Source organism: Gouania willdenowi, chromosome 22 (genome assembly GCF_900634775.1).
Source record: "Gouania willdenowi chromosome 22, fGouWil2.1, whole genome shotgun sequence".
Classification (NCBI taxonomy): domain Eukaryota; kingdom Metazoa; phylum Chordata; class Actinopteri; order Blenniiformes; family Gobiesocidae; genus Gouania; species Gouania willdenowi.
Window position 1 is genome coordinate 19,907,266 of NC_041065.1, and position 19,056 is coordinate 19,926,321.

Here is a 19,056-nt window from a genome sequence, read left to right on the forward strand (position 1 = left end):
CTCTGCGTGATAAGCATACAGAAAACAGAAAAACCCTGATAGACCACAACATTTGATTTCCTTTGAAAGTGCTGATCTGTAAGTTGGAGGTGAAATCAGTTGCTCTATCCTATCAACCACATCAAAAAGAAGCCACATTTGCTCAAAGTGCCTGAGACTCGTGCTCAACGTCGCTAAGAGAGACGAGTGATGAATGTGAAGGAGGACAGAGGCGTGAATCAAAGAGTTTAAAAAGGAACAAAAGAAAGAGAAATGAAAAGAGGAACAACTTATCAGGCAAGATAAGATCAATCACTGATGTAGCTCAAGTGAAAGAAGAATTGTAGGTCAGCACGAATGCAAAAACACACCAGTGTTCACACAAAGTGAAACAGCTTGTTTTAGAGATCGTCAAGTTTGATGTGAGACAATTGTCTTCACATCTTCAGCAGAGAGTGAAGAGCGCACTAATGTTCTGTCTCTCTAAGTTTCTAAAGGATTTAAAAAAAAAAACTCTTAAGGAAATCCAGTATGTGTACATTATTGCATTGACAGCATTTTTTTTTAAATATGCAATAGGTGGTCGGAAGCCTTTGCCTTCCAGAGCTGAAAGTAATGAATTACAAGTGCTTTAATTAAATTTAATAAATAAAATGCAATATACTGTATTTAGCTATACTATATATTAAGCCATGAAGAATTTTTCTAGTTTGAATAAAATTCATGGGTGTTATTATATTTTAAAAAGAATTGTACATTTTATACAGATGCTTTGGTGGAAAATAAATTAAGTTCCAATTTTGCAAGATTTAATCTCTTCCTTCTTAAGTTTAGAAATGAGATGTTTACTGTATGCAAGGGAACCGTATCAAGATTTATTACCAAAATTAATCGTGCGGAGTGAAGTAACTTTTACTCTAAGTACTATTTAATTGAACTACTTTTTTACTTGTACTTGAGCAATTCAAATCAAGTAACAGTACTTCTAAAGGCACTCTTTTTCCCTACTGCGTATGATTGAGGGAGATTTTTGGTCATGTTATTGTTGATGTAATATGTTTGTCCGATGACTTTAAATGTTTTTACTAATGATTTTAAATGTTTTTGGTTTTTTGTTGGTGCCAACTTTTATGTTCTTATTGATTTTAAGCTGTTGGATGTTTTCTGTTGCACTTTTTGATCATGTAAAGCACATTGAGTTGCCTTGTGTATAAAATGCACTATCCAAATACATTTGCTTTGCCTTCTACTTGAGTACAATATATCAGTACTCTTTACACTTCGGTTACCTTCGCAGCAGTCCTGCCACATACGCAGGTCGATCTGCGGGACGTCGTCACAGCTGCCGTAGCCGTGCGGGAGCTCGGCCACCCTGAAGACATCCTGCTGGACACGCGTGATGTTGTCGCCGTTGTCGCACAGCACACGAGTCAGGGAGGCCTGTTTCAACTGGGTCAACTGGGCAGGAGTAAACACGCCGGGGTTTTCATACCAGAATCTGAACCAGAAAATTCATGATTATGATTAGCATTCCCTCCTTTGGACCTTCCTGTTCTTTCTGTACTCATCTGGCTTTTCTCTGGGTACTCAGACTTCATCCCAAATTCATAAAACTAGTAAGGAGAGCTTTAGTTAGGCACTAGCAGACCCATCAACACCAAGTGAAAAAATAAATTGGGTGCAGTAACTGGATGGATAGATAGACTCTGACTGTTGAAGATGTACCCTGATAAAGACAGCTCTATTTGCTAATGATGTATTCATTCAAAGGCAGTCAGTGTGTTGCTGATGATATGTACTGTAGCTCTACCTGTCACCGTCCCGCAGGCGCTTGAACTGAGACGTGAGCAGACACATGAGGGTGGGCCCCAACCTGCTGCCTGGGACCAGATCTTCAGCCATGAGAGCAGGAAACAGGTCAACGTTCAAAGGAGTGCCGTACAGCCTGGGAGACAGAACAACAAATAAACCAACACAATGTTGGGACTTCATATCAGGGTTGGGGTCAATTACATTTTTCACCTACAATTATGTTTACAAGTAGCCATGTTCAATTATAGTTCCGTTATGATTACAGTGACCAGAATTTTTTCCAATTACAATATTTTTTTTATCCACAGAAAGTCAATTACAATTACATACTAAAGTTCAATTACAATTAATCACAATTATTGAGCCTGAAATAAATAACCTAATAAAGGTTAACCTTTCTCATGTGTTAGCTTTCTGTTAGCATCTCTAATGATAACAGGTCCTAAATCAGCTGTAATATACACTAAAAACCAATATCTATGATCTAATTTCTTTCCTATCTATTGGTTACCTTGCTAGGCTTCCTAATCAATGAAAATATAGGTTCTAATATTTATAGTGTGGGCGTCTGAGCCTTTTTTGTGTCAGTATACCCCTCGATTTCATTTATTTTAAATAGTAAAATGTGGGAAAGCTTGATATGAAACATATTTTAATAATTTTTAGCTACATATGTGTAGAACTGTAACATGGCTACCCAGTTTTGCGTGAAATTATAATTGGCAATTTTTATAGAATTTTCTTGGCAAATACAATTACAAAGTCAATTATCTAAACGCAATTACAATATAATTACGATTACGACAAGAACATATTTTTAAATTACAATTATTGTAATTTAAAAATATGTTCTTGTCGATTATCAATTACGCGATTACAATTATAATTGACCCCAACCCTGCTTCATATCGACTTCGCCAAAATGTGAAACTTTAACCTTTCACATAATTACCTTTGAAGTTTCTCTCTCACGTTAGGGTTTTTTATTTCATTCCTTAAGTCATCGAACGTCTGCGCTGCGGAGAGGTTGCAGTAGGTCCTGTAGTCGTTATACGGCGGTATGCCGTGATCCCTTCCTCTCTGGATATTCATGGCAGCGAGGTCCAGAGCCACAGCGTGTGCCATAGAGAAAAGCCTCTCGGTGAGCTCTGTGTTCAGAAGCTGCGTGGACACGCGCATTTTACCGGCGACGCTGAACAATCCTCGCAGGAGCGGGTCGATGCCGCCCTCGTTCACGATGCGGTAAGGGGAGAAAAACGCGCGGTGAAGTGAGATGTGCCCCTGATGGATGGGCTGGAAGTCCTCGTCCAATCTGTAGAGGATCGGGTTGATGAGGGTGTGACCGAAGCGGAAAGCAGCCGTGGCAAAGGCACTCTGGATGCCAGCGTTGATATTTGGGTCGTAACCAGTGTAGGACCCCATCATCTTTATGCCTGGTTCCCCAAAAATCTAGGAAATAAAGTGACAGTCTTAAAGGTGTAAGCAAAGAGCAAGTTACAGTATGTATGGATACTGGGTTTGAGTTTGTGTATTTTACCTTTGGCAGCCAGTGACTGTAGGTGATGTGCTGCATCTGAGCCCCGATGATCTTCCGGGCCTCGTGGTAGATGGTGTCTCCATCCCAGTGGGGATTCAGTCTCAGTAACTCTGTCGCGATACGATTGTGCTCACGGAACCAAATTGTGTGCATGGCAGTCAAACCGAGCTGCTCATTGGCGCGGTGGTCTCCAGCTAAGAAACACGGGATAGGACTCTCGTTTTCGTCCCTCATGCACTCGGTCGGTGGTCCGGTGGCAAACGGCAGGAGTGGCTTTCCTGTTCGCTGTATGATACCTTGCCGAAGGAGGCCCCTCTGACTGGCCAGATCGCGAATTTCCTCAGATTCATGCCGTGAGCTGCCGTACACATTTGAAGCGTCGATGTAAGAGGTAAGTTGGTTGATTTGTTCTCTTGGATATACGCTGTTCATGAGAAGAGACGTCATCCCGCTGCCACAAACGGGGCTGGAACGGACAAAGAACATGCAGCGAGCGCCACTGCGGATCTGCCGAGGATCGCTGGGCGGGAACTGGATGGGGAAGCAAGGTGGATCATTTGTGCAGACCTGAGTGCACAACTGGCCATCTGAGAACCGAGATTGGCTAAGGGCGGCCACTGTTGAGTCCAAATCATGGTCCAAGAACTGCCCCCACTGCATGAGCATGTGAGTGTAACGATCATCCGGGGTGATGGTCTCCGTTCCAATCATTGTTGTGGACACCAGCCTCGGCAGGGGCAGCCTGTAGCCGTTATGTAGCCGATCTGCGGCACCCCTTGGAAGGGTAAACCCGTTGTCGTAGACTGGTTTCAGCAGTCGCTCAAAGGCGGTGAGCGAAGCGCCCCACATGGAGTGCTGCAGGTTGTTGCAGGTGCCATCGTGGCTGCGGTACTTTTGGTGGAAGCAGATGTCGGAGCAGTTGTTGAAGCGCCGATGGGCAGTGCAGCCAGAGAGGTTGGCGATCATTTCAAGGAAGCGAGGGGAGACCAAGTCATTGTAACGAAAGGCTGTGGATGAGAAGCAGAACTTCAACAACACTCCAAGACAAACCTGTGGATTTACCTGTATAATAACAATAATCTAAACACGTTAATTAAATGTCTCTATGTAAGATTATATGAGATTAGTTTTGAGGCTTCGGATTCTGAGTGGGAACCACTTGCTGTCCTGAGGAAACAAGTCCAAGTATGTCACAACCTGCCCAGACTTGACGCCTCTGTAAAAGCATCGGCAAAAAAGGTGTGCGAGTCCCCTGTGGTTACACATTTCAACAAATGTATGCAACTGACCCCAATGAGGGTTAAGTGAGACTTCCTGACTGAACGGTGTACACATACCCCCTCTGTTCTTATTTAACATACATCAGAGACTGAGTTATGTTTGTGCTTTTGTAACTGGGTGGGGTTAAATGAAAGTGGAGTGTGTGTGTGTAAACCTCCCTCAGAGGGAAGTAGGTTCAATCAAAACAGCACGATTGTTTTAGCTGACAGATTATCATCAGTTGCCAGTTGGATAAAGAAAGCTCAATTGTTAGTATCAAAAACATAGTCACTACCTTTTTGTGATCAGGTATTGTAGCCATTTTTCATTTTTTTTTATGATGGATATGCTTTGTTACACCATGACTAAGTAAAATGTAGCTTGATACCTACCTGGCTATTACAAAGCTGCCACATCAAATGCAGCTTTTTAAGAGGGAAACATGTCAGGAATGTGTTTATATCAGAGGCACAGCGATCAAAGCAGAGTGAAATACACAGCAGGTGAGACAGGTTGTGCATTTGTTTTTCTGTTTTTTTTTCAAAATAATCAAAGAAGATAATTAATGCTGGGCTAGTTAACGCGTTATCGCAGTAATTAATTAACGGCGACATTTATTTTATCACGCATTAACGCAGTTTTTTAATTATGTTTTTATTTTGAAAGTCCTTTGAAGTTGCTCATTGGGTCGGATGTTGTTATGTTACATGATGAAGAGCCGGAACAGAAAATAACTTTAAATCGCTTTGAGTATAAAACGTGCACCAACTGTTGCTCTGTCTGGAGACTACTGGTGCAGAAGAGTAAGAAAATTGTAATGTTGGATGGATGAATGCAGTTAATTCTGTTATTGTCAATCTTTTTTATTTATTTATTTTGACTCAGATTCTCTAAAGAAAATCTAGTACAACATGGACTTCAAATACTTTTTTTTGTGCCTAGCACTAAACATAATTCACAAGGGCTCTAAAATAAGCAACACATGATCTCCGAATGTTAAAACATATTAATTTTTAATGCACACACCCGCATGCAGCACCTCCTGGTTCTTGGAAAACTTGCCCGGTAAAAAAGATACTGTACAAAGTTGAGGACCACTGATTTTTGTTTCCAAATACAAAATATTGAACAAAGAGAAGACAAAAGTAAATTTGACTGATGATATGAAATGCAAAAATGATTGTGTAGACTAGTTTCCAACCTGGGGGTTTGCTTCAGCTTTTAGTAGATAATGCAGATTGCATCAAAAACGGATTTTGACAAAATTTTAGCCAAAGATAAACCTTATGCCATGGAAGATTCCGTTACATTTTGTAGGGGATTCGATCAATATACTGATTCTGGATCCGTTAGGAAAAACTGAAAAGTTTCCATCTCGCATCATTGGTTCATACTGTATATGACTGAGTTATGTTGTGTTGGTTCCTCAATAACACCACCAAGTTTTATTTAGATCGCATCCAGATTGTGCATTTTATTGCAATTTTTCCCAAAGAAAATGGGGAGCCCATACACTTGATTTTGACCTACTGTATTGGAATTAATGAGGATAGAAATTCATTCCAAGCCTTTAAAGCAGGGGACTCAAACAAATTTTAGTTCAGTGCTCTAGTTTGCACATCTACGTGTAAATAAATGATAAAATATGCACAGCACTTGTAATAACTAAGCAATAAGAGACAGATTTCACTATCTGCAGGATCATCACTTTTTGTAGCCAAATTCTATGTAATTTGGGGAAATTTTGTGGAATAATTTGAGGAAAATTGCAGCATTTTAGAAAAACGCAGAGATCTTTTAACAATTGAGTTTGACAGGTGTGCTTTAAAGATCGATGATCATTGTATAATAATCAGGATCACTGATCGAGATAACTGCCAAAGAGGATATTTGGCACTTAGTGGAGGTTTGCACTCTGGGCGGTTATGTTAATGATTCAAATAATAAAATAAACATCCCCCGCCAGATTGATTCTCATTATAACTCACAACCTTTTCCTTAAGGTCCTAAATTTAATTTAAATGTATACATAAAAAAATATTATCACATCAGAATATAAAAATACTATCTTAAACGTTTTCTGAGAAAAGCTGTCCCCTTTGAAGATACCTCGAACTGAGTAAAAAAAAACGGCACAAGGGAAATAATTCCGGAAGAAATAATTGCGCACTTCTCGATTTCGAACTCCATCAAGGTTTTGATAACCAAAAGCCACACACTGAATTGGGTTACCCTATCTTAAATGATTTCTAAGAAAAGCTGTCCCCTTTGAAGATACCTCGAACAGAGTAAAGAAAAACAGAACAAGGGCAATAACTCCGAAAAAAATAATTTCGCACTTCTCATTTTCAAACTCCATCAAGGTATTGATACCCTGAAGCCACACACCCAATTTGGTTATCCCATCTTAAACGCTTCCTAAGAAAAGCTGTCCCCTTTGAAGATACCTCAAACAGAGTAAAGGAAAACAGGAACAAGGGCAATAACTCCAGAAAAAGTAATTGCGTGCTTCTCATTTTCAAACTCAATCAAGGTTTTGATACCCAAAAGCCACGCACTGAATTGGGTTATCATATCTTAAACAGTTTCTGAGAAAAGCTGTCCCCTTTAACATGGACGGACAGACGCATGGACGGAGCTCAAACCTTTATCCCCCTTCCACATTTTTTGTGGGTGGGGGATAATAATAAATCCTTACAATGATTGCTCATGAACTCTCCTGTCAAAGACAACACAAGTGTCCCAAACACATTAATGAAGAGTACGTTCATGGAAGTCGAGCCCGATTTTTGAGCCGCTTGATGGCCTGTTTTCAGTACCAATACCTGTTTTCCAGGTGTTGGTACTGAAAATGCTTTACAGAAAAACTATTCATTCACACTCCAGTCATAAAAGTGCAGGTAAGTGACATCTGTACCTGCACATCCCCCAATTTAAGAAATTCTGCATTCAAAGGAACATTTGAAACATCTGAAACCTTGCGGATCATTCCAGACTTTGAACACGCCTGCCTCTCTCACCTTTATGTTTCGACAGCATGTGTTGTAATGTGGTAAATCAGGCAACACGCAGTGCTCTGCTTTCTCTCCCCGGACTGCTGGACATTTTTTCCACGCACATATAAAAGCACACAGTCAGATGCTTGTGCACATAAACAGCCAAATCAATCCCTCCTCTGCAGGGCCTCAACACACGCACGCATAATTACGACAATCTGTACCCAGACACAAACCATCTTAAAAATTTGTTCTGCGCTTGGCGATGATTGAGGCGGGAATGTAACGCTGTAGCGCGCCGCGACACAGGGCTAATAAAAATGTTTACAAGGTCCTCGTCAACGGCTCCATGATTACATCTCTTTCTTTCTCTCTCTCTCTCTCTCTACCCCCCCCCCTCCGGTCATGCTTAAGTGAAAATGGCATGCAGATGGAGGCCTCAGACACGGCCAACAGTTGCTCACAGAAACATGGGAGTACAGAGAGGGAATTGAATTACTGCCTTCACAAGACTTTGCTTAGGAAACTGTCTGGAAGCTTATGACTGAGTTCGCCGTGAGGATGTAATGGGACGTTTGTTTATTCAGAAAGGGTTTTGTCATTTTTTAAAAACTAAGACCAAAACTGTGTACATTTGTAATAAAGAGCCCCCTTAAAAGCTTTGAAGGCCTATACATTCCCTACGCATAGAACAAAGTGTTTATGAATCCTGATCCAATTGGTCAAACAAGTGATTCACCCAGGCAGTAAAGCATTGCATAATCCTAGTAAATAAATAACCTATGTCTGTATATAGATTTTTTTACCTGATGCCGTGCCAAAGCTCTAATCTAAAACACTGCACAGATCATTGCATCTACCCTTTAAATACACGTTTTATAGACACGCTAGGGAGCTGGAGCGAAGGTAGTGCATCATCCTCTCCCAAAAATCCCGGTGAAAACATCGCAAATCATTTCAAGCTGTGCTTCCGAGATGCATTGTGACAAAATGAAACCCAAGCCTGAAAAAATAAAGGTTAAATAAATACAACAGGCCTCAGTTTGAGCTTGAGTCCATCTGTAATGGTTGCATAATCAACAAATGTACAGAAAAGATGTACGAAGTTTATTAATGGGACTTGAAGATTGTGCCTACGTTAGTGTGCAAGGGGAGAGAGGTGTGGGACACCCTGGACAAGACCCCAGTCCGTCCTTGGCTATGCTTAATACTTTTTTTTTTTTTTTAAATGAATCAAGAATTGTATAACAAATTCATTAAAAAAGTGGTCAGCCTTTAACAGCTTGAAGAATTGTGGACATTTCTGTTTGTTTTAAGGTTGAACAATTAATCAAATTTGAATGATGATCACGATTTTGGCCTCCACGATTAAATTAATCTGATCGTCTGCGATTTTTACTTTTAAAATGCGGCTCTGCTGCATATCAAACCAGGCATTTTCTCAATCCCAGTAGTCAGCCAACCACCAGGGGGCAAACACATGGTTATGGCTTCACTAAACTACATTAAAGCTGATATCCGGAGTTTCTGAGAAATCTATGTTTATGTATGATTCTTTTGAAATGCGAAAAAATACCTAAATACTCTTTTACTATGGTCTACTGCAGGTGGTCATTCATATACATTAATGTATATAAGTCCCTCTGCGCCCAGCCAATAGGCTTCGACTTCCTGTTAATCAAAGTAAATGCAGAACTGTGTACGGAAACAAGGCCGTGCGTCACAACAGCAAACAGGTAAATATGATTTTGGCTCTTACCTGACCCATAGACCTAAATCAATGCAACCTTGTTATGTTCCGCAATGCGCGGACAGAAAAGTAGAGGCGTGGCTTCTGGTAGATTGGGAGAGGCAGAAGCTGTTTAGGCTATTTAGGGCGGGACATCCAGACTTTTCTCAGAAACTCTGTATAGCAGCTTTAATAACAAGTGAGCAACGCTTGATTGACATACTGTAAGTACCTAATTAGTCAGTATTGTGTAATTAATCCAGCGGACACTCAAGACAGAAAAAGGTGACAGGCTGCTGGTTCTTGCTCAACACCTGTAGGCTTAAGCCTAATGTTCTTAACTTTTCTTTTCTTTATACCAGTGTCAGCGTCATGGGGGGGCATTCAAGGGACATTTTTATTTTTTGGGTACAGTTATAGTATTCATCATTATTCTTGCTTAAAGGTTTTTTTTTGCACTCTAAACTGTTACATGTGTTTGATAAAATGTAGTGAAAATAAAATACAGATGTTTTAACTAACATGAATAATCGTGATTATCATTTTGGCCATAACCGTACAGCCCTAGTTTGGTTTGACAATATTTGAAGCTCCATTGCTTGCACCCCCTTTACATTGTTCTGTGTCAGCTGTGTGCATCTATTATACCCTCAGCACACAAACTTCAGCTTGTGCACAAGACAGGAAACACCTTGCACAGATCACAGGGCCCCGCACGCGCGCGCGCACGCACACACAACGTGAACAGACATGTTCCCTTCAACCTTAAAATGAAAAAGTCCAATTCTTGTACATGTTTTAGACTGTTATAGTAGCTGCAGACTGCAACTAAATGTTCCCACATTATTGATTTTACTCCATGATGGACTCACCTGTGCCATTGGTGTCCACCATGAGACCCTGATTGACATGGTTTTGGATGAGCAGAAGTGTCTGCTCAAAGATCTCCCCAGCACGAGCCTGCTCCACGGTGTACGGGTCGCGGGGGTAGCGGAAAAGTGCCAGCAACTCCCCTGGGGTACGAGGCTGACTGAAGGGATGAGGGGTGAGGAGGCGGAGCATGATGAGAGGGCAGGACACAATACAAAGAAATTAGAGCTACAAGTAAACATTTATGAGTGAACAAAACAATGCAAGTAAAAAAATTATAGGCAGACAGATGAGGGTTGGTTTAAGTTTGATAATGTTATTTTTTATACATAAAGAAAAATGACAAAACACTAGAGACAGTAAAAATGGTATTTATAATATATAAAACAAACAATCAACAAGTTCTAAACACAGATCAATTTCTAACACTTTTCTTTTTTCCTGTTATTATCTTCTCCATTCCCTGAGGTAAGGAATAACAGAAGGAGTTCTCAGCGAGTCTTTCCAGAGGATTTCTCAGCTGCCGCTAACGTGGATCAACGAGTTCAAACAAGACAAAGCACAAAATGTGCACAAATGAAATCATCACCTCCTGCATGAATATGAGCTCTGGTTTCAGAGGCTGCTGCTCCTTGTGTCTACTCACTGGACTGATAATCTCACCCGAACTAATGTTTGGAGATATTTAATAAGTGTGGGTGCCATGACCTTATTTGCACCTAATATACAGTATGACATCATTGTATAACAATGGAAGTGGCCTTTGTTGTAAAAGATTAAACAGTATAAACCTGTATATACCAGAATAACAATTATTGTCATATTTACTCAGGAATACCATTATATACCAGAATAAACCAGTAAAAATCAATTGCCATATATACTGAGGAATATCAGTATATTTGTCATAACTACTGAGGAATACCAGTATGAGTCCAGGTGTATATCAGTGTAAAATTTATGTCATATATACTGAGGAATACTACTATAAAACAGTATAATGTATAATATATAAACCAGTAAATACCAGTATAATAAATCATTTTACATTAGTAATATTACTATATACCAGTATTAATTGTTATATCTATTGAGGAATACCAATAATAACAAGTATAAAACAATATACCGTAATAATTAATGCTATATTTGCTGAGGAATTATGTATAAACCAGAGCAAACCAGTGCATGAATTGATTGACTATTGTTATAATTAGCCCTATATAAATAAAGTTGAATTAAACTGAATTAAAGATTCAAATAATGACATTAAAATTAATATTGTTGATATATTTCCACATCATTTGTGATATTAGGATGTCATTAGCTTACATCATTTGGATAAACACATTATGTGCTATTTGTTCTCTGAGTCAGAGTTTCTCAAAATGGGGGTACGTGTACTCCTAGGGGTACGCGATGGCACTAGAGAGGGTCCTTGAGAGAGAGAGAGAGAGAGAGATAGTGTCAACCTAACAAATGAAATCATTAAAAATATATGGTTTTTTATGTTTATTTTTTAGTTAAAAATGATTATCATAATAATGATGATGGAAATGATTAGAACAGGAAGTGAAAATACAATGGTCAGTCTTGGTCCCACAGTCGGCAGGAGATGACTTGAAATTAATACAGAAATAAATCTTTTCTGGAGGCACTAAACACCATTTTATTCTACTTTTTTTTTATTTTTTTTTTTTTACAAAAAGCGATTCTTTAAAATGTGTGTTGCAGTATAACTCATCCATTCCATCATTACGCTCTATAGACGTTTTTTCATAGTATTCTGAGCAAAATGTCGTAGAAAGGCGGTACTTTTCAGCTTGAAAAAGGGACAAAAAGACGTGTAAATCCTATGAGTGTGAAGGTAAGGCCACAGTGAACGCCTGTTTACAATGTAGCAGTGCTTTGTTTGTGTAACATCAGTATTGTCTTCCTTCCATTAAACTCACTGGTCACAGGCCCAGTCAGGGATGCTGTTGCTATTTTAGCTCTATTTATGTATAAACACTTAAAGAGGAGCTCCAGGCAGTCATCCTCTTACTGGATCATCACCAGCCATCTTCTATCTGTCACAGTGGTCCACACGAGCATTCCTCACGTGAGGACCACACTTCCTCTGTGTGATTGCTATTAAAGGCACCTGGAAATCCTGCCGCTGTCAACAGCTGCTGCAGCCGAGTGCATGTGGAAGTGTGTGCATGCCAAGAGAAGCACATCATGCAGCAGAGTGGGATTTTTGGAGAACTCACTGAAACCATCTCGACTACTCATGTTTCAAATCCCCATCGTCTGTGTCACCTCGTTTACAGTGAAATTATATCAAAGAGCTTTTCAAACATAAAAAGCCGTTCGTAACCGCCAAAGTATGTGAAGATAATGAGATGTTAATTTTCCTCTACTGGCTTTTATTTTGAAAAATCAACACTAAAACTAAAACTTTATTGACTTTAGCCCCAAAGTTTGCAGCTACCTGCGTCAATGCTTCACATTTAGCACAGGCGTAATCAGTGATAAAGCGAAAAGACGATTTTTTTCAAAATAAAACACAGGAATAAAAATAAAAATATACATTTTACCCCAAAACTTTTTTTCTGCTGAATACATATGCATTTGGGTATTAAAGGTCCTATATCATGGAATAGGAATATATATTCTACTTTATTGCCATATACAGTATGTAAAGCTACATACACAAAATGTGTTCTCTGTATTTAACCCCTCCCTGAGGAGCAGTGGGCTCCAAGGCTGTAGCACCCAGGAAGCAGACACATTTTTAGTACCTGTTCGATCGCTACGTATCGCCTTTGACTTGATCTGACGTGTTTGTAACACAATGCAAGTTTACATTATTAACCATTACCAATTTGATTTTCAATTATTGTTGATTATTAATCTTTCATTTAACATCAGTCAGGTGCAGAATTATCAGACTTTACTGTAGAGTAACACCTCACAGCACCTTAATGTTGTATTGTGTGATTGAAAAATCCAAATTAGCAGGACTCGCCTCACTTGTATTAAATTTTTAATAAATGTAAATTGTTATTAATAATCGGCAATTATAAAATCAGGATTAATCGATTAGAAAAAACATTTCACCACCCCATGAGTGATAGTGAATGACAAATGAGGCCCTATCTACCCAGTATTTAGAAATATCCCTCATTTTTTTGTGAAAATATACTCTGTGTGTGTGTGTGTGTGTGTGTGTGTGTGTGTGTGTGTGTGTGTGTGTGTTCTCGTTTCCTACCCATCAAAGAGTTGTCTCCTTGTGGATTCGATGGCGCTGTCCACGTTTCGAATGGCCTGCTCTATGGATGAGGTGACAAAGGTGTCGCCCTCTCTGCTGACTGCAGGGACTGAGAACCGCACAGACACACAATTTCACTCATTTTTGGGGTTCTAGCATCTCTTTAAAACTTGCATATCAGTAAAAATATAGATTAATCAGTATTCATCTCAATTGTCATCCTTTTTAATTTGGTAACAGATTTAAAGATTGTAAAAGATTCTATTTCTGAGATTAATTTTGTCTTTAAAATCAATAAACACATGTCACACCACTAATATTAACGTCTTACTTGTGACAGTGAGCACCATGCTAGCAACCTGGTAGCCGATGGGATTCCGGGCGACGCATTCGTACCGCCCGCCATCGGCGGAGCCCACGTCCTTCACTTCCAGGTACCCCTCGGAGCTGATGTGGAACTTTCCACTTTCTGTCACCTGCACTCCATCCTTTAGTGGTAAAGTTAAAGAAGGTGGATGATGAGACAGGGTTGAAGGCTGTTAGCCTTGAAGCTAACGCAGGTCTAAGACGTAAAGTCGTGTTTATGGATCCTGCAAACTCAGAGCAAATTAAAAGATGCTTTAGCGAACAGGACCTTCTAATATTTAACCAATACTAAACTATTCCTTCAATCAAAAACCATCCAACATGTTTCCCAGCAGGGTTAGGGTCAATGGCATAATTATAATTGTAATTTTAAAAGTTTGTTGCTGTTGCAATTGTAAAGAAATTGTAATTGAGTTGAGATAATTGACTGTAACTGTAATTGCCATGAAAATTCTATAAAAATTGTCAATTATAATGTAACGCAAAACTGGGGAACCATGTTGCAGTTCTATGTACAGTTCTACACATATGTAGTTAACATGTTTCATATCAAGCTTTCCCACATTTTATCATTTAAAAAAATATTAAAACTTATATTTTCATTGATTAGGAAGCCTATTTCTAATAAATTAGGAAAGAAATTAGATGAAAGACATTTGTTTTTAGTGTATTTATTTTTACAGCTGATTTAGGACCTGTTATCATAAGAGATGCTAACAGAAAGCTAACACAAGAGGAAAGTTAACTTTTATTAGATTATTGATTTCAGGCTCAGTAATTCTGATTAATCGTAATTTAACTTCTGAGGATGAAATTGTAATTGACAATGGGTAACTGAAAACGTAATTGGAACTGAAAAATGATGTATGACCCCAACCCTGATTCCTAGCCTTAGTCCTGTAGTTTTGGGGCTCTGACCTTGTTCCAGGTGAGCACGGGTTGAGGCTGGCCTTGGGCGCTGCATGGAATCTGAACATCCTGGCCCGACTCCACAGTCAGGTCCCTTGGAGCATTTGTGAAAACAGGCGTTACTGAATAAGTTAAAACACACACAAACATATATACATTAATGATTGTGCACCAGCGCTTTGATTGCTTTACAATGCATTTGACTTTGTGCAATTATTCACAGCAGATTAAAAGAGCATTACACCGTCCTGGCTACGCTTACACACGTAGCCAAAGTGTTTGTGTTACAATGCTGTTGCTATTTTTCTTTCCCCTCTCAGAAGCCAACGAAACATTAATCAACTTTAAGTCGGTGGGAGGCAGGAAGGGAAACGAGAACACGTACATGGAGACTTTCTACACACTGGCTCTTTACATTACAAATAAGTGAAAACAGCCTTTTGCGACGTGTTTTACCAGTAGTGCACATGCAGCTCTCGTGCACGATTTTGTGCACTTCCGTGAGAGGAGAAGACGGGGAGGGATTATCAAAGTGGGGGACGGGATTTACGATTCAAATTCAGCCATGTCCCTCTGTCATGGTTAAAAAATCAGGTAGTGCAGCTTTAATTTTTATTGCATTTTGTACAATGACAGTAAAGCGTCTGTCTATCTATTAATCAATCAATCAATCAATCTATCTATCTATGTATCAACTGTATCTATCTACTGTATGTATCTATCTACTGTATCAATCTATCCATCAATCAATCTATCCATCAATCCATCAATCAATCCATCAATCCATCAATCCATCAATCCATCCATCCATCCATCCATCCATCCATCCATCCATCCATCAATCAATCAATCAATCTATCAACTGTATCTATCTACTGTATGTATCTATTTACTGTATCAATCTATCCATCTATCAATCTATCTATCTATCTACTGTATCTATCTATCTGTATCTACCTATCTATATCTATCTACTGTATCTATATATCTATCTATTTCTATCTACTGTATCTATCTACTGTATCTATCTACTGTATCTATCTATCTGTATCTATCTATCTACTGTATCTATCTATCTATCTATCCATCTACTGCATCTATCTATCCATCTACTGTATCTATCTATCATCTATCTATCCATCTATCTACTGTATCCATCTACTGTATCCATCTACTGTATCTATCTATCATCCATCTATTGCCTCCATCTACTGTATCCATCTACTGTATCTATCTATCTACTGTATCTATCTATCTATCTATCTATCTATTGTATCTATCTACTGTATCTATCCATCTATCCATCTACTGTATCTATCTATCCATCTATCTATCTATCTATCCATCCATCCATCTATCCATCCATCTATCTATCCATCTACTGTATCTATCTACTGTATCTATCTATCTAGTGCACCAGCGACACCACCTGTAAGACTTTGTTGAGACAAAATACCAAAATATGAGCATTGGTTTCCATTGCACTGCCTTACTGACTAGTTGTAAACATTAAATCATGTTTACAAACCCACTTTTGTGTCCCAAAGTTTCCCAACTGTGGTGGGGAGAACATGTAAACTCCACACAGATCCACCACAGGTAATCAAACACAGAGCTTTCTTGTTATAAGGCCAAATGTGCTGCATTTGTACAGCGTGCTGGCTAAGCCTTCCTAATGCAACTCTTCCGCTCCCATTGTTCCCATGTACCATCCAGCAGAGAGCTGCCGGCCATGGGAAAATCCCCTGAGTTTTTCAACACAAAGCGAGGTAGTTTCATAGCATGGCTGACTCTAATTAACAGCCCTTAAATCAAACGCAAAGTCAAAGTCTGGACAACGCAACATGACACGCACACCATCAGAACTCCACCACCGCCAAATCCTCCTCATCCAAATCATTTTATTGGAATTTCACTTTCCTTTCCTTCCTTCCCAAAGCTCACAGCTGTCGGACGCTTTCCCCATGGTTGTGTGGCTGCTGCACGGTGCTTTAACAGCGTGTAGTCTCCATTATGTAACGTATACTTTGAGTCATGTTAACAGTCATTACTACATGGAAAAACATGGTGTCATTTCAGGATTAAAGACTGCCATGCTAACCTGCGCTACACTAAGGCTGTAATTTTAGCTCGACGCACAAAGAAACGCACACAGTGCATGTACACTAAAACCTAAACAGAAAAATCATGCTTTAACAAACCAAATACCTACATTTTTTTTTTTTTTTTATATACATAATTTGGCCATGAAACCAAGTAACTTTTTAATCTAAAATAAGAAAATGTAACTGGATTCAACTTTTTAAATAAATGTCTGTATTTAATGCATGCCTACAGTGATGATATTGCTAGGGAGTCTTAATCAAGAAAGTAGAAAATAGAGGTTTATACTTAAGTTACCCACTTCCTTACATAACAAAAGTGCCTAAGTCACTTTTTGCCAAATGTGAGATTTTATGCCTAACTCGTGTATTTTAATATTTTATAATTCATGCAAGTCATTGTGAACTTCCTAAAGCTTGTGACATGTTGTCATTTTTGCAAAAGTATGTGGTTTGATTTAGGCATATTTCATGTCTGACTAAGGCCATTTCCTTGTGTATTTTTCACCTTATTTACCCTCGTAGCTTGTTGACCTTTTGCCTAAATCATCAGGACAATTGAGTTTTTTGCCTAGGTCACGTCAGAACTGAATATTTCTGGCCTACGTTATATTTGACCATTATGTATCCATAACATTAGGTCATCAGATCAGTATTTCAATAAGCTTGCATTGATAAGCATTTGTACACAAAGTAGTTACAGTAAATAACATTAGTGTATTTATTATAACAATATATGGTATTTTTTTCAAAATGACAAAAAATGACATTGGAACTTTTGTTATGAGGGTGATGTCATGCTTTTGGCATTTTCTTTACAATCATTTCTGATCAAAAACCTGTGATAAATATTGCAGCAGGTCACGTTATATGTTATAATCCTTCATAAATACAAGATATACTTTGGTATGAATTAGATGCCTTTCAATGCAGAACCCACTGTGTCTGTGTCCATTCGCAAGTTGCATGACTTTTACTTTTACTGTAAGTATAGGTTGTACTTACTTTCTGGCAGTTTGAGACAGCGGTGAGCAGAGCCATTTGTCTCAGAAGGAGGTAATTGGAGAAGTGCATAATGCGTACGGTGAAATTGTGCTTAGCAAACCAGGTTGTTCAGAGTTCTCTATATAAACTAATTTGTTTAAAACCTCAGCATACAGTTCCATAATCTGGGTTTGAATGCCAACTGACGATAAAAGATAAACCTGTAAATGTCGTAGAGAATTACCATGGAAAGCCCCATAGTAAGAACTATTGTAGTTTAACATTTTAAAAAGATTTTGCACACCATCGTTTTACAAATATGCGACTCTAAGCCAAACCTTTTAGAATATTTCAAAGATGAAGATTTCTACATGCATGATATTATCTTGGAAGCCTAAATGTACATGCTAAAGTATGAACAAATGTACAGTGGGGTGACTTCAGTAGATTTGTTGTGCAATCTCTTAAACAAAAACAGACAATTTACCAAATAAACTGCTCAGATTACACATTCAGCTTCTGAGGTTTGGATCTCCCACAGGAAACACACATAATGATGGCACAGAGGGAAACTAACAGTGAGGTTTTTCTCCAACCTTCCTTCCCACAACCTCACCTCTCTGCTGAATGCTGAGCTGCACCGCGGTGCGTGCGGTCCCCACGGCGCTGGCCGCCTGGCACTCGTACTGGCCCTCGTCATGAGCCGCCACCCGTGCGATGCGCAGCGTACCGGTGGAAAGGACAACGTGACGGCGGTCCAAGGGTAACGGGCTGCCGCCACGGGTCCACGCGATGACCGGTTGTGGGTAGCCAGTCGCTTCACAGGGGAAATCCACTGTGAGGCCCTCCAGGATGGACTGGTCTTGTGGCGTGACAGTGAACTGGGGAATTGCTGATAAAAAAAAAGAACATAAACATGGAAATATGAAATTAGTCATTTTGACTGAATTTGATCCTAAAATGTCAGCCATGAACCCGTCTAAAGCATGTTTGTGTTTGGGTGGCCAGTTTTTACACCAGTGCTCACTGTGTGAGCTGCTGCCTTGGTTGGCAATGATAAGCAACAATAAAAAAAGAGAAAAATAACTACAATATTTGCATTTCCTGAAGAAAATGCAAGGGAAGATGCAGGTGCTGCACTGCGTCGCACTGCATTAGCCTAGCATTAACCTAGCATTAGCCATAGCCTAGCATTAGCCTAGGCAAGGCACATTTATTTGTATAGTGCATTTCATACACAAGGCAATGTGGCAACTCAA

The 19,056-nt window shown here is 39.3% G+C and overlaps 1 protein-coding gene across 2 annotated transcripts in view; it reads right to left on the reverse strand.

Annotated features, from left to right (window-relative positions):
* Window positions 1-19,056, reverse strand: part of pxdn (peroxidasin) — a 77,570-nt gene that overhangs the window by 8,555 nt on the left and 49,959 nt on the right. The window contains exons 11-19 of one of the 2 annotated variants that reach the window (XM_028437502.1): window positions 18,414-18,689; window positions 14,721-14,833; window positions 13,768-13,924; window positions 13,437-13,545; window positions 10,186-10,343; window positions 3,329-4,335; window positions 2,744-3,240; window positions 1,790-1,924; window positions 1,269-1,477 (exon numbers count right to left, since the gene is read on the reverse strand). In XM_028437502.1, the coding sequence (XP_028293303.1) occupies window positions 1,269-1,477; window positions 1,790-1,924; window positions 2,744-3,240; window positions 3,329-4,335; window positions 10,186-10,343; window positions 13,437-13,545; window positions 13,768-13,924; window positions 14,721-14,833; window positions 18,414-18,689 (2,661 nt within the window). Of the gene's footprint in view, window positions 1-1,268; window positions 1,478-1,789; window positions 1,925-2,743; window positions 3,241-3,328; window positions 4,336-10,185; window positions 10,344-13,436; window positions 13,546-13,767; window positions 13,925-14,720; window positions 14,834-18,413; window positions 18,690-19,056 lie in introns of those variants that run through there. The other variant, XM_028437503.1, reaches the window with a different exon arrangement.